Here is a 15,700-nt window from a genome sequence, read left to right on the forward strand (position 1 = left end):
AAAGAGGCAGAACAGATGCTACTTAGCTCACTACTTAAAGACTACTTAAGACAAAATATTCATAAAAGGAGGAAAAAGCATAATTTAGAGAAGTGTTTCAGAATCAAACTTCCTGATGCACAATGAAGCATTCTAATATAGGCAAGTATTAACTCTTTCTTCCAACTATGAGAAGTGACTTTCTGAACAAGACTGTTAACTATATTAATCACTGCCACATTAGGTTTTGTACAAAACAGGCTATGACTGTCATGATTATTTATCTACTCTATCATGCAGAAGTTTGGCATCTGTTTTTCACCGTCTACCAGCCATCACCCTTAATCAAAGACATACACACCTGAGTAGAAAAGAAAGACTTCTCATTCGGTTCTCCTTAGGTATTGTAACTACGTGGTGAACAGTGGAGAAAAAGGCAAAATAAAATCTTAAGCCCTTTTTGTCCAGCATCACAAAAAGGAATATACCCGTATGGGTGCATGCTGCAGGACCCAAGTGCCAAAGTTTTCAGTAATGTGCAAATTGGTATTCTATGCTTTCAAATAGCAATAGGACACTCCTAAATAAGATCTTTTAACTACAAGATGGGTATTAGCAATCTCGACCAACATCAGAACTCTAAAACATCATCATTTCAACTCACCTGAGTTGATGCATTAAGATAAATCTTATACTGCAATTCAACTGTGAAAAACAGGCTAGGAAAGAACAGAAAAAAAACAGACATACTGTTTGTCCTTCAATTGCTGCTCTTTGACGCCCCAAGACATCCTGAAGCTGAGTAAAATGTTGGATGAATGACACCACTTCTGCCTGGAAACGCTGAGTGTGCACATACTGAACAGACGCCATCCGCAGTGTGACACGAATATCACACCCCCGTTGCAGCAATGGATCTGGCTTCCCATATCTGATAAAGGTTGAAAGCAAACTCTAGTTGTCCTAGCCAGGTTTTACAAATAGTGCTATTGTTTTGTATTAAAGGTAGTAATACAGATAACATAACTGATGTGCACAGTGCAGAATTAAAACTATTCCAATTGAAAGTGTGAAAACCTGGGTTTATATTGATTATTTCCAAATTACATACATTTAAGTGCTATTGAGTTTTAATTAAGCAAACACAAAAATTCTACATTTGGAATGTACCTCTAATCTCTACAGCTAACAAATATATCTTTGGTGATTTCACACATCTAAAGAATGGCGTAAGGTAAGTAGTGCATGATACTACGTAGATTCCACTCGGGATCTGTGTGCTGTTACATTTGAAGTAAATTCGTTAACATTAGTTGGATAATTTTTAATCTGATTAATTCCAGCAGGTGAAGGAGGGGGTGGAAAAGCATGAAATGTCACAGGGTAAGAACTATTGCTTTACATAAAGTACACGAACTGCAAGAGTGCGCTACGACAGCAAACCCTTAATTCCAAATTAAGGAGCAATGGAAAATCTGTTTCATCAGTTGAAAACCTTTTCCAACTTAAAAAAACAACTTAGTATTTTATCTAGGAACAAGCTATCAGCTAAAATCTTTCAAGAGCAGCTTTAGACAAAATAAAAAACTATTTTTCGTGATAAGCCATGTACATTGCAGGATAAAGAAAAGCTAAAAAGTCTTAAGTTTCTGACTGAAAATGTTCAAAGTCTCATTTTAGTCACAAGCATCCGAAGCAGAATCATGCAGACCTGACAGCTGTAGGTTTGGTTTTTAGTGGGGTTTTCGTTTGATTTTCTTGGGGAGCAGGGAATTAATGGTGCTAATACTGAGTAACAAGAAGTTTAAATTCATACTTAAAGACTTGGAAAATGAGTGCTTCTTCACCACTTGTAGTGAAACGTTCTCTGTAAAATTCTCCATGAGCTGTAAGGTCACTTAAGGACAGACTGCCAATACTTCCTTGCAGGGCTAAATCTCCCTCTGCAAAACAAAAGGCAGGCAAATAGTATCTTCAAGCACAGATAAGGTACTAAAACTCTAAAGTTTCTGTTAGTGGCATAAACATGTTACAAGTAATTAAATCACATTAATGAAATATTAAATCTCATGTTCAAAGAAAATCATGTCTTTTTGCTACAAAGATTATATTAACCCAAATATAGCTCTATGGTTTACATATAAAATGTGATTACACCACTTTGATTCGTGAAAACTTAAACAGAACTCTTTTTTCCTCTACAACAGTAATATACTGTTCTGCTCTGTGATAGTGAAGTACTAAAATCCTGGCCAACCTCAACTAAAATGATCAAGGATTTGACAACTGTGAGGGAGGCAAGGACTTAAAATAAAAGCCTGAAATAGCAGAAGCAGCTGCAGCAGGAAGAGAATGTGCCTCTTTCCCAGAAACAAACACACATAAAAACCCCAATCAGCTCTAAAAAAGCCCCCATTTCAAACCACAAAACCAGTGCACACCTCCTCCTACTTCAAGCTGCATAAAACCTTAGCCCTCCAACCTACTCACCAATCACTTCCAAGTGAGCTGCAAGTTTTGACACACTGGCTTTAGCAAGCTCACTAGTTGTCTTATTCAGTACTAAGGATAAAGAATGGATCTGCACAAACAGAAAGGAACAGGTTGGTATTAAACAACGTGACTTCAGAGCTGGAAAATCATTTTAGCTTTTTTGTTTTCCAAGACAATTGCATTTCAAGACATAAATGGCAAACAAGAATTAGCTGACGGGGAGACACTGGAGGAAGGGAACCTTCATACTTCCTTGCTTGCACATTAACAGGTCTCCCAAGCAAGTCAGAATTGTCATCAACAAATCCTAGCACTTAGCTTCATCCTTTTCTCTTTCAAGACTTGTCATTTTTATGTTAGACTGTAGGACCTCTTGGCAAAGACACATAACTAAATGTATATATACACATTTATGCATATGTATATAGACATATATGTTTATATACTTCCTAAAACATACAGCTTTTAAATAAACTCTGTAGTACCTAAAACATCACAGTGCCAATTTCAGTATGTCACGTCTATAACATTGAAGCAGCCATCTCATTTAAGAGATCACAATTAGTCTATGTCCTGCCTGATCCTGAGAAAGAAGAGTCACAGACTTAGACTCCTCAGACTCTCAGGCACAAAGCAGACAGGATGAGGATGGGGGGTGTCAAACTCTACCCATAACAGCTCCACTGATGAACATGGAGAACTCTTACTTCAGCATCCCTTCAAGTGCTATACACAGGTCTGAGGGTCACAGATCAAGGGAGGCAGTCTGCAAAGGTTTTGCTTTTCTGTAACTTTCGCACATTTGTTTTTAAACTACATCTACACACACTTTAAATCTACTGTTTCTGAACTTTAAATCTACTGTTTCTGAATTTATGCACATTTCTCCACGAGACTATAAAACACTTGAGTTAAATGTCACCTTAAGTTCCTATAAACCAGATATTTTATGACAGACAATCCAATTACTATTTTGTATCTCAAGTATACCTTCAGATCCAGCTTTGTGTTTACAGGCTCTTGGGCTTGAGCAGCTGACAAGGTATTTATTTCTGATTTGACTGCCTGCTGAGTATCTTCAGGTTGCAGCTTCATAGCATGGTTATCAGCAGTGGATCCAATACCAAAGAAATCCAGTATTACTACCCAAGTTTGCAAAGTTATTAAGACGTCTAGACAATTAAAATCAACGTCTACGCTACGGTTAAGTCTGTTATAGTGAGAAGAAAATTCAGGATGTTTCCTATCCACTAGAAATATATTGATATGAACCAAAGAATCATCAAAGTTACTTTTTCCACAAGGCAACTTGGAACTGTCTGCTGTTGGAGAAGGAGGTGGAGTCAGAGGATACTCAGAATCCGCATCTTCTTTTTGCTTCTTACGGGAGGACCAAACTGGTCTTTGGTACAGCTGAAAGACATTAGGCGCTTCTTCCATATGGGAAGGTAGGGAACGGGGCATATCTGGATACTCTACATTGGATACTGAGGGACAAGACTGGGAAAGATATTCCTTATGTGCTAAACTGGAGGGCTTGGGTGCTCCACGGGACACCATGAGATTCTTGTACAAAGAGTCTGGGTTCTTCTCCAGAAGATCTTCCATCAGTAAAGAACGCAGGGCAATCTGAATAGACAAAGTCTGAGGATGATCTTTAGCAAACTCAACATCAAAATCCTGAAACTTAAGACTGACAAGGCCTTGTGCACCAAGTGTAAGGTCACCACTTAACTGCACCTGAAGCTCTGAGATATGAAAGTTTGCCTGAATGTGAGTAAAAGATTTTGTTTCCCTGATAGCTACCGACTTGTTTGGAAGAGAATTAAAACTAGAATGGCTGAATAAACCATTTTCTTTCCGTTCACTTGAGAATTCTGTGCCTGTACTGGGAAGTGATGTTGAAGGAGAACTTTGACAAGTTGAAGACACAGAAGTGGTTGGGAATCTGTTCAAGTCTTCACTGTAAATTAAATTATCCAGAGTCTGAAGGACTTGTTCATAGACATGTTTTGCTAATACGACCTACAATATAGAAAAAAAAAAAAATCCTCACATTAGAGCTCTCTGTATTAATAAAATCTGTACCTATTATTTTAAAACTCACAAATGAAAAGGCTGTGGAATTTCAAACCAGAGAAACCTTAAATTTGTCCACAAATAAAAAACAATCCAGAACAAGGTACAATGCAAAACTGAATCAAAGCAGTTCTGTATTAACTCTGCAAGATGACAGTCTGGAAACATACAATATAGGATCCTAGAATATGATACCTTGTATTTCCAGGGGAAGCGTTTATTAAAAATAACTCATCATACAAACTAGCCTTAATTTACCATGCTGAGATTATGGAGGAATACGTGGATTCTACTTAGCCATTGTCTCCTTAGCTTTAGAAGTTTCAGTTTTGTCTACTTAAAATCTCTATTCCTGAAGAGATTTTTTAGAGATAATGGCTTTTTAATTCTTAGGTTCTACTAGAACTGCAAATAAAAATATTTGGACAGTGACACATTTATTTTCCTTCTGTGATAGGTATTCATGGTAAGTAAAAGGTAGACTAACTTATAAAGATGTCTAAAATGCTCCAAAACAAGATTAAATTTTGGTCATTGATGTTATGACTTAAGACTGTCTCTTCTATCCACATGTATACAGACCTGATTTCTCAGCTGCCAACATATTTAACCTGAAGATATTTGCCTAAAACTACTTATCTTCTATGCAGGGAAATACTTTTATATTGATAATGGAAATACTACATTACTATACCTGAAGAGGGTTAACAAATTTCCCTTCAATCTTCATAATGCTTGATATTCCGAAGTCTTCATTACTCAGAGGAAAAGTTAAGTCTTTTTCTAGTGGTATCTTTTCCAATTTAAACTGGATAGTGGTGTTATTCAGAATGTGGAAAGCTGTTAAGAGAAAGTCGAATCAGAACAGTACCATAGTAAGTGAATTGACTATCCTGTAAAGACTATACAACAGAGGTAACACAGTACCTATTTAAATTGCTCAGAATCTCTTAGAAATGCTACAGTAAGTATATGTAACTATGTTATGTTAAACTTCTGCATGAAAGAAGCTATTTTTTGTTTAGAAGACTAATAATGGATATAAATAAAATAACGCGTCCTTTGTAATTAAAATTGAGCAGTGTATTCCAGGAGGATGGGTGAGACAGAATACTCAACAGACCTATGGTCAATCTTTTTAGTACCATCCACCACTCATAATAAAATAATTAAGAGTTCTCTGATTAACATACCATGGCCTTTATGTAATGATTCAAAGAAGTCATGACGAGTAAAATGGGTTTCCTCCTGGCTACTAATACTAGCAGGACCTGAAGAAGAATGCAGCCTATGAGATATTTCAATTGCAGGATCCTTCTTGCTTGTAAACTGGCTGCTATTTAAAGAATACATTTTAATGTCTTTAATTTCAACCTGCAGTCTATCACTTGTAGATTCGTCTTCTCCTGGTACAAAATTCTGAATGGATATTTGTCCTAGATGACCTACAAGCAGTTCAGAGCTACCAGGCTTTCGAGGTATGGAAACTATGGGTGACTCAATGTTTACATTTAATATAAGTTTAATAGTATCAATTTTGAGTGGCTGTAATCCAAAGGCATAGCCTTCATTATCTTCTAAATTGGCAACATCTCTTGATCGTGGTGTTGTGTCAAACAAAGAAACCATTTCACTGTATTCAGCAGTTTTAGTTGCCAAGACTGTGGTAACTTTTGAAGCTGCACTTTTCAGCATGCTGCGGAAATTCTCTTCCAATTCATCCATTGACAAAGTTAGTTCTTTCAGAAACTTAGCTGAGTGGTTGTAGTGTAAAGAGGCCATTTTGAGGTTCAGAGAACATTCCTCTTTTGACTTTTCTGTGAAAGTAAAACTTAATGCATCTGGAAGGCTATTCCCATCATCAAGCCTGAAAAATAAAGATTCCAAGTAATCTACATCACCAATGAGATTTTCATACCTCACTGTATTCCCTATGCTGACAACATACTGGTTCTTAACACTATCTTGTGTTAGATCCATCAGCTGAAGGCATCCCAGAGAGCCATTTACATCAAATTTACTACACATGGAGACATTGACTTTGGTGCCACCAATACTGGCTGTTGCAATTTTTCTGCCATATTTTTCTCCATTTGTCATGCCAACTGTCCTGAGGAGGAGTATATTTAACCAGTGAATATCAACTGCTACCTCCGTATTCTGTACGTAAGTTGACTGGAAGGTTTCCTGTTCCCTCCAATCTTTTTCCAAGTCAGTTATTAAAGGCTGAGGGCTGGAATCTTCTTTCTCCTTCGGGAAAGATTTCTGGAGAAAGCAAATCAGTTCAACAATAGTCTCTGGGTTAAGGATGATATCCAGGTTGTTCACCTGTACAGAGATCACCTGCAGACTGGAATCCAAATTCATTGATGGACATTCAGCACTCACAAACTGATACTCTAATTTTATCAGGGACTCTTGATCTTTTCCATTGTTACCAGATGAAGTACTTGAAGCTGTAGTGCATCTCTTTGCCAAACTAGCTGCATCAATGGGACGTGAATCATGTGGTCCATAAACTGGAGACTGAGCCCTGCTGTCTCGAAGACTTCCTGTTGGCACATCAAAACTCAGATTCTTATGAGAAGCCATCAAAAGATCAAAATCTGTTCCATATGTTTGCATAGTATCAACTAGTAACAGGCCATGAACAGTCAGGGACACCTCTGCATCATATGGCCTTTTCACAAAACGGGCATTGGTGCCAAAAACCTTGAGTACAGAGATGTATCTTCCATTACTTTCAACACCCAACTGCATACAATTTACTTTGAATTCAGCCAAAAGCAGCTGAGACTCAACAAGAACTTCCCTGGTGTGTTGCTCTAGCATCACAACACTCTGGGTTAGGTTCATCACAGAATCATGTAAACTGCCAAGCTGGTCTACCTCTGCAAAAATCTTATCTTTCCCTAAATGCAGGGCATCAGAAGACTTAGTTTCAGATGTACTCAGCTGCATACAACAGTTCTTCAGAGCCAGGATTTTGTCTTCATTGATGTGGATTTTCAAGTCAGGCAGACTTCCAGACAAGACAGCTCCTGGGTATTTTGGGTCAGACGTGTAAATCAACCTGCGCTCCAACTGCAGGTGAACATTGAATTTTTCTACCACATGAGTTGGACCCACATCACTATCTTGAACATGTTTCCAGTTGTCTTTCACTCGGCCCACCATGATCTGAAGATCCATAAATGAAAGTGTGTATCTCTCATACATTCTTTTACTCATTAAGTGTGCTTGTAGATGCTCTTCACTTATTTCTAGTTCAGTAAACTCAGACATTTTCATGCCACTATTAGTGTTAGATTCTGGTGGTGGAGTATTGGGAGGAGTTGCAAGAGGTGTTTTATATTCCTCATCACTCAGTTCGTTGACTTCTGAAGAAAAAGTATCTGTACTCCTTTTAGATTCTTCTGTGGATTAGAAAAGAAATAGTAAACAAACAAACAAACAAACAAAAGTATTCTCCTCCCTCCTTGCTAATTCCTATCATTACCTGATCATCCTGGCTGAGGCTGTTTTTTTTTTTAAACACAAAGCATATCCACTACTGTCCTTCTCTCCTTCCATTGTCCCTTTTATTTTCTCAACATAAAATCTACTACACTTCATTGACATGCATGCAGATGTCAGTCACAATATGTTATGAAATCTATTAGACACTATTGCCTCATTTTTAACCCACTTACTATAAGACTTACTTTTAATCCAAGCTGTTAAAAAAAATAAAATCCCTTATTCTGCCTATGCAATTCTTTTGATCCTGAAACCCAACTGAAAGGTAAGAGCTATTTAACTACAATAAATATATGATCAGAAGGTTTTGTTTATTCCCTAATATTAACTTTCATGTTATTATCATGCTCTACAAAGCAGGAACACCTTCCAAAACTATCCTTTTTTACCTTCTTTTTTCTTTTCTTTTTTAACCTCAAGCTACTCTGAACAGCCCAATGCCTCAATTACACAGGGAAATACAAACCAGCCTTGCACAAATGATTTGTGGGGGGTTTTCTAGTGTGCTGTAAGACAGAATTCACTAAAAAGGAAACTACTGAATCCCTGCAAAGATTAGTTCATGCAAGAAAAGATCAAATCATTTGGAGACATCCAGAGTAACAACATTCCACTGTTTCAGTTTTGGGCTTCACACCTCAGTTTTCCACTGCATCACAGAGCAGCTCATCCTACAGCTGTACTTTTTAAAAAAGGAACTGCATATCACATAGATATCACTTCCATCTTACTTTTTTTTATCCTCACACACCATATAGTCCAGCTATATTTTAACTAGGTCTAATTTTATTTACAGGTTCCAGTGTGCTTTCTTTTTCATCTTCCTGCAATGTTTTCCTATTGGAACAGGAAAAAAGCTGTAATTTAAGAAGCCATGATCTAACTTCTGACACAAACATGGGACACCAATTTTCTTTCACTTTCATTCAGCTAGCTATAGACACATGCTAAGAACAGAGACCCATGCGACTCAAAACTGCAGGGCTTCCACTGGGAGCACAGTCCCACAGAAGCATTTGACAGCTAAAACTTACACCATTCTAAGCTTAAAATCATCTCATGGTAAAGTGCCTCATGCACTAACTTCACATCTGCTCACAGCCTTCATGAAGTACAAGATGCCACATGGGAGCCTTTAATTTAAAAGTTAATTGCCAAAAAACCCAAAACCCCCAACAAAACAAAAAAAAAACCAAACCCTGCACACTCCCATTTTATTTTAAAAATCAATCTTAATTAAATATTTATTGATAGTAGCAGAATTCTGATGTGAAATTCTGATGCATATATAGGGGAAATAACCTTAAGACATCTCTACTTTCTACACAGACAAGAGCTTCTGCAAGAAGACTGAAAGAAGAGGAAAGCTGCAATAATTCTAGATTGTACCTTGAGAATTGGTAAGTAATATTCTTCCCAGATCTACAACAACTAACACTGGATCCACAAATTTGAAATCATCAGGAAATATCACCTGAGGGGCAGAAATATCAAGGCACACAGTCCAGCTTTTGCTGTTTTCCTGGAAGTTAAGAAGATATAATAGCCTGTAAGAAATAGTTTCTCCTCACATGTAAGAAAAGCCGTATCAGACAAATCAATGTAGTTAGCCACTTTTTCACCTGAAGAGCTAACCTTCACAAATTCAGCCATACTATGGTTTGGTAGCTTGTCAGACCAGAGACTCCAATGAAGAGATATTTTCAGCAGGTGAAACATCCCAAGCTAAGAGAGATGCAATGAAGCCCTCCCAGAGGGACTCCCTATCTGTAAGCCAAGGAGAGTGAATCTCCCTGCATAGCTAAAAGAAGGCATCTACCTTTCCCATGAAACTGGATCAGGAATCTTGCATCAATACAGCTAACTCCAAAGCTAGGGATTAATGATACTGATACACATACTAATATCACTTGAGAACTGCAGATGAGCAAAAAAAAAGTTGAACGATTTTTTCATTTAGAAAATAATATCTAAATAACTTACACACAAATTTAATAAGTTTGATGTAACAGATATACTGGCATGAAACAGATATACTGGCATGAAATCTGTAACAGGTATACTGGCATGAAATGAGATCATGTGGGGATCCAGAACAGAAAAATACTTTTGTGCCATTAATTGCAACAGGTCTGCGCCACAAGAATGGAGTGACAGCAAAAGGAATACTGCAACACCACATGTAAAACTCCCCACTTACTTAAAAAGAACACCAAATAAACAGACAGCAACAAAAAAGCCCACTCTTTAGAGCTTTAAGTCTTAAAACATGGCAAAATCAAAAAAGCCTACATAAACATTTGGAGGCAAAAACTTACTATGAAGTCTCCTACAAGTAAACGATCAATAGTTTGCCTGATTTCAGCTTTTGTCTGCATTTTCAGCTTGTTGTACTGTCTTCTGGCAGCTTCAGCCACTCTTGCTTCTAATTCAGACTGATATCCAAAACCTGCACAAGAGATACAAAACTGACTAGGTATAATTTTGTTCATCTGTTACTGAACAGGGTAAGAAAAACAGAAAGAGAGAAAATAACTATTTAAAATTTTAGTAGTGAAATAGAGAACACGAAAACACAGCAGCTGAAAGCCACTAGCTGTACCTATACACCAGGCTGTCTCAGAGGAAAGAAGCAGCATTTAAGCACAAATCAAACAATCCCACCAAAAAAAAACCACTCCCAAACCTTTTTCTGGTCTTTATTTTACAGACCTTCAACCTGAATTCTAATTTAAGGGAGAAAGAAAGGTCATAAGTATGGCAACAGAGGAAATTCGGACTAAACAGTAAGAAGCTTGTAGAAGTCTTCTTGTTTGGTTGGTTGGTTTCTTTTAACCTGTAACATTTATGGAATATTCTCATCTTGTGAGAAAGGGTAACTATCATCCCAGCCTTTATGCTAGGTAACTTAAATCTTTTGGTATTTGCCAAAATCAACAGAAAAAGACTTGGTACTTCAACAACATTTTGATGTTTCTTGCTCTCGCCTCTCATCTCCTCAAAACTGAACTTTTAATGACTGAAACTGCAAAAGCAGACACTTTATGTTGTACACTCAGGTACTAGACTCCTAAATCTTGCTGTCCTTAGAAGCTTAGGGAACCAGTACGTTTAACATCTAAAAACAATGTTCCTCAAAGATCAGACTTAATTTAACTATCAGAAGGGATACAGGAGTTAGAACACAATTTCCTCTGTATCGTTACTATAAAAAATATTCTGCTTTTAACTGTCCTCTCAAAACTCTGTTGTTCTCCATCAACTTCTAGGAGAGATTACAGAAACAGCCTCCTTATTTACTCATTTTAATTTAGGCAGCATGAACATCCACCATGCGTAGAGCATCAACTTGCAATTTTAAAGCTGAAGTTTCAGGAGTCTGCTCAAGTGAAATCTCTAATTCAATTAAACAAAGAAACAGCCATAAGAGGAGGAAAAAAATCCAGCAAAGACTCAGTGCATTAATTTGAAATGAAAATTCTCAGATTAATGCTTTTCTAAGAATAAAAACGAATAAAAATCCAAGACAGTAAAAGATGTTATACCACCAAAAATAAGAAAACCCAACCCCACCAAAAAACAAACACACTAAAGGTCAACCTGAGGTATGAACTCTTCCCTTGTAGAAGAAGTCAGCTACTTTCTTAATGGCTTGTGGATTGTAAATAATATTGAGAGGTCTGGTACTGACTTCCAGGCGCCTCTCAAAAGTGCTGTGGATTGGATTTCTCTCATAAAGCATCTCAAATACTGGGGCATCAGGATCTGCAACCAAATAAAAAATGAGTTACAAAAAGCAGTTGTAAAAAAAAGCAAACCTGAAACAAACAAATGGACAAAAGCAAAACCCAAACCCCACAGAATTTAGTAACTAATTTTTAACTGGAACTACCAGGAAAGCAATACATGTCTGAAAATTCTTCTTACCTGCACCCTTATGTCTGAACAAAGCTTCTATGATTTTATCTTTACTATTTGCAAGAGCATTTGCATGAATTCAAACTCTAAGCACTCAGTTTTGAAATTGTGCTTTGTACGAATGATCTGATATGCTTGTTACCATCAAACACATAATGAAATATTTACCAGTGTTCTGATTAGTCATTTCTGAGGACAAACTCTGGAGTCCAAAGGAAGACATGCAGCCAACCTCTTTCTGCTGAGAAGAATTTAAAAGAAAAAGATTGTTTAGATAAAATCAACCAAGCCACTGATATAAGCACACAAGTCTCTTCTGTATTAGTCTTATTGTCACTTTATAACTGAATTGTTCATTTATCATATATTAGTTTATCATTATAAGCGTTTTTTTCCCCTGATGCAGTCAAACAAGAGAAGGAAGTATGACTAAGCAGCTAACACTATCTACTCATGTAGCAGAGAGGGCCTGAAGTCTGAAGGGCAGATTTCAGATATCACTCTACAAATTACAAAGTGCAGAATACATGGGAAATTCTCATGGAATTAGATTCAAATTTTGGTTGCTCAGGAGAGATATTTGAAACCTGTTCAGCAAGTCATTCAGAAGGAAAAAAGAAGAGTTCTGTATTTCTGCTTTTAGTTTAACAGTATACAGGTGAAGTAAACCTCACTTGGACCAAAAAGTTTTATGAAACAGAACAACCACTGATTAAGTAGCGATGCTGATAGCTCCAAATATCAAATCTCATTCAATAAACTATCTTCTTCCCAACACGTATTAGCTGTAACATTAACGTTACAAGCACACAGAGCAAACACGAGGAGTTCTATGAATGATCTCTAGAAAGGGAGGGGAAAAGTTAAGTGGAATTCTTCCAAGACTTTTATGTTCTTTTTCTGGGACAAGACACAAAGAAGTGTTGAGCTTTGGAATAGAACTATTTTCATACATTCATGTGTTAGTAACTTAAAAGCGGTTTTGTTCACCTACAGGATTTGGGAAAACAAGAACAGGAAATATGGTTCCTTCTGTTGCCAAATCCCTCAGAAAAAGACCACCAAGCTGAACTCTGAGAAGGGAAGAATTTCTGCGAGGAAGGGATTCTGCTAAGATCTTTACACCTGGAATATAAATACATAAAATAATTTTATTTCTTTTAGTACACATCATAGCTTTTATTTAAATTTGACAGATAAAGCATGCAACAAATAAGTCTTCTGGAAGCACTTTATATATGTTTATTAAATATATTAAAAATATATTTATTTCTACTAAAATAATTAAACATGGATATTTGGAACACATGAAATGATTGTCAAGCATATATTGCTATAGTTGCCATTCTTTCATACGTAACAGTGTCTAAAGTTAGATTTCTGTGTTGAAATCATACATCTGGAAAAACTTATTTTCACTTGCCACACTGATTTCCACAAGCTGTTTTCATGTTTTCAGTTTGAACTTCGTTTCTGTATAGTCATTTAAAGAACTGAAACAAAAACTAAAAGGAAGGACTGAAGGCAGACAAAGCTCTGGCCTTTTTGGAGAAAGAAGAGAAATTCACTTAATACCTGAAAACTCCAGCTGTATAAAAGCAGTCTCCTCAGCATGCACCACCTTCTTCTTTTTATGCAACAGAGTGAAAGAGCCACCCTGCAACTGTAGATTAAATTTAGCAAAAATATGATCTCTCTTTGTAAAGGTATTCATGCTAGAAGCATCTGCAGCAGGGTCAAAAAACTCATCTGTACCTAATTAAATAAAATACAAAACAATGCGTTAAGTAAGTCAAGGTTCTGTAAGGCTACAAAAGAACAGAAAAGTTTCTCTGAATTTGAAAATAAAGATTTTCCCAGCTCTAGGGAAGAAAAACAGAAACAAAAGATAAAGCTGGTATACTTTCTTCTTTAACAAAACTGAATATTCTGGAGAATTCTTCTATTTCAATTAAGGTAATGTGAACCTAAATTTATGAAGACCCCAATAATCCAGTAATGTTAATGTTATACCCAGAGAAACAGAGAAAGTCCCAAAGCTCTTCGCCATAAATAATATTGGAAGCAAATGTATACAATATATTGCTATAAATAAGCAGGTACACCAGGTATTACTATTTTCTAACAAGTTATTAAGCTTTAAACAGGTAGTTGACAGAAACAAAGAGGTGATTCTGCTCACCTTTAACAGGTATCTAACTACGGTACAGTTCATAGCCTTAAAAAGAAACAGAAAGCCCTTCATTTCCATACCCAGTATGTCCTCTGGATTCCACTGTTCCTTTGGGTCTGTCAGCAGCCCTTCAAATGGTTCCCCTTCGTATGCTTGCTGAGCATATCCATACCAACCTCCCCATCCAGGAAACCATGACTGAAGATACTGCAGCATTCCAGTGCTACTGCCATGTGCAGATTCTGCTGTAGGGGACCCTCCAGGGGAATAAGGCAAGGGCTCTTTAATGCTCTATGTTTGAACATTGAAGACAGACACATTACTGCTGGTAAGTAAAAGAATACCACATGTGTACAAAAACATCACAATAAAAATGCAGTTCCATCTACTATTTACTCAGCATTCTGCAGTATATCAGCAGTGATATTTTCAATCAATACTTAGCCTATTAGGAGAGCAGCAGCAAAGAAATGGCAAACCTATTATCAGTTAACTGCTGCATGTTCATATACCAAGCCATATGGCATGATTTAAATCTCAGTCTAAAAATACTAAATCAAGTAAGTCATTTGACAACCCCATCTAGTTGAAGATGTCCCTGCTCACTGCTGGGGGGTTGGAGTAGATGAGCTCTGAATGTCCCTTCCAACCCAAACTATTCTATGATTCTATGAGTAATGACACACTTCTAAATGAAAGCAAACACATACTAATACTCTAGCAGAAAAGAACACAAAAATCTCAGAATAATTCTCATAAAGATTCCAAATATTACCCTGTAGGCAGAATGTTCCTCACCTCAGCTAAGTCATGAATTTTATCATGAACTATCTCATATAGTATCTTCAACTCTTCGTATGTTTGCTCATCTTCAATACGATGCATTTCTGCCTGAAAAAGACAAAAATGGTAAAGTAAATGAACTAAAAGAATATAGCACCTTACACACAAACACATCAAACATCTCTGCACTGTGTAAGTTAGAGATTCACTGAAAAATCTTAACATGTCATGCATGGTATTATCTAAGTGCCTCAGCACATGAAGAAATAAACAGAAGTCACATGGGCAACCGTAACGCTGACATTCCCTGTGTTACAAATAAAATTTGCATTGTAGAATACTTTTAACACTTTTATTTGTAAAAATTCCTTGCCCAACCCTATCCTTCTCTGAATACATCAGAAGCAAAGTTGGCAGTGCAAAATTTAAGCCATGGAAAATAACCTGACTTAACAGAATGCCTAGCATAGCCAGGAGCAAAAAAAAAGCTTCTGTCTTGAGTAAAGAAGGGAGAGGAAATGAACTGCATAAGTCAGGACAATGTAGTATTCATACTCAGGTACTCAGACATTTTGCCCTCTTTGTACTGATTAAGAAGTTCTTTGAGGAAGCTTATGATTCACCCATGTCTAAAAAAAACACATTATGGAACAAGAAATCAAAAGACATTTTTCCAGTCCAGTGGTATTGCCCCGGTTACATTTCACAGCTCTGCTGCAGACAACACAAGCTATAGGAAATCTCCTGCTTTGGCAG

General features: G+C 36.9%; 1 protein-coding gene across 7 annotated transcripts in view; it reads right to left on the reverse strand.

The window, feature by feature from the left end:
• Positions 1-15,700, reverse strand: part of VPS13D (vacuolar protein sorting 13 homolog D) — a 113,854-nt gene that overhangs the window by 87,651 nt on the left and 10,503 nt on the right. For 6 of the 7 annotated variants that reach the window (XR_009727842.1, XR_009727841.1, XM_061369490.1 and 3 more), the window contains exons 11-24: positions 14,960-15,052; positions 14,242-14,452; positions 13,564-13,743; positions 12,983-13,113; positions 12,157-12,229; positions 11,671-11,835; positions 10,389-10,519; positions 9,460-9,592; positions 5,745-7,967; positions 5,246-5,391; positions 3,463-4,497; positions 2,470-2,560; positions 1,796-1,922; positions 730-910 (exon numbers count right to left, since the gene is read on the reverse strand). Coding sequence is in view for 5 of the 7 variants with exons in the window: in XM_061369490.1 (XP_061225474.1) it covers positions 730-910; positions 1,796-1,922; positions 2,470-2,560; positions 3,463-4,497; positions 5,246-5,391; positions 5,745-7,967; positions 9,460-9,592; positions 10,389-10,519; positions 11,671-11,835; positions 12,157-12,229; positions 12,983-13,113; positions 13,564-13,743; positions 14,242-14,452; positions 14,960-15,052 (4,920 nt within the window). In the remaining 2 variants the exon portion in view is untranslated. Of the gene's footprint in view, positions 1-729; positions 911-1,795; positions 1,923-2,469; positions 2,561-3,462; positions 4,498-5,245; positions 5,392-5,744; positions 7,968-9,459; positions 9,593-10,388; positions 10,520-11,670; positions 11,836-12,156; positions 12,230-12,982; positions 13,114-13,563; positions 13,744-14,241; positions 14,453-14,959; positions 15,053-15,700 lie in introns of those variants that run through there. The other variant, XM_061369492.1, reaches the window with a different exon arrangement.

Source organism: Neopsephotus bourkii, unplaced genomic scaffold, assembly GCF_033783945.1.
Source record: "Neopsephotus bourkii isolate Nb327-2 ecotype Australia unplaced genomic scaffold, CSIRO-AGI_Nbou_v1 NB_1500, whole genome shotgun sequence".
Lineage (NCBI taxonomy): Eukaryota > Metazoa > Chordata > Aves > Psittaciformes > Psittacidae > Neopsephotus > Neopsephotus bourkii.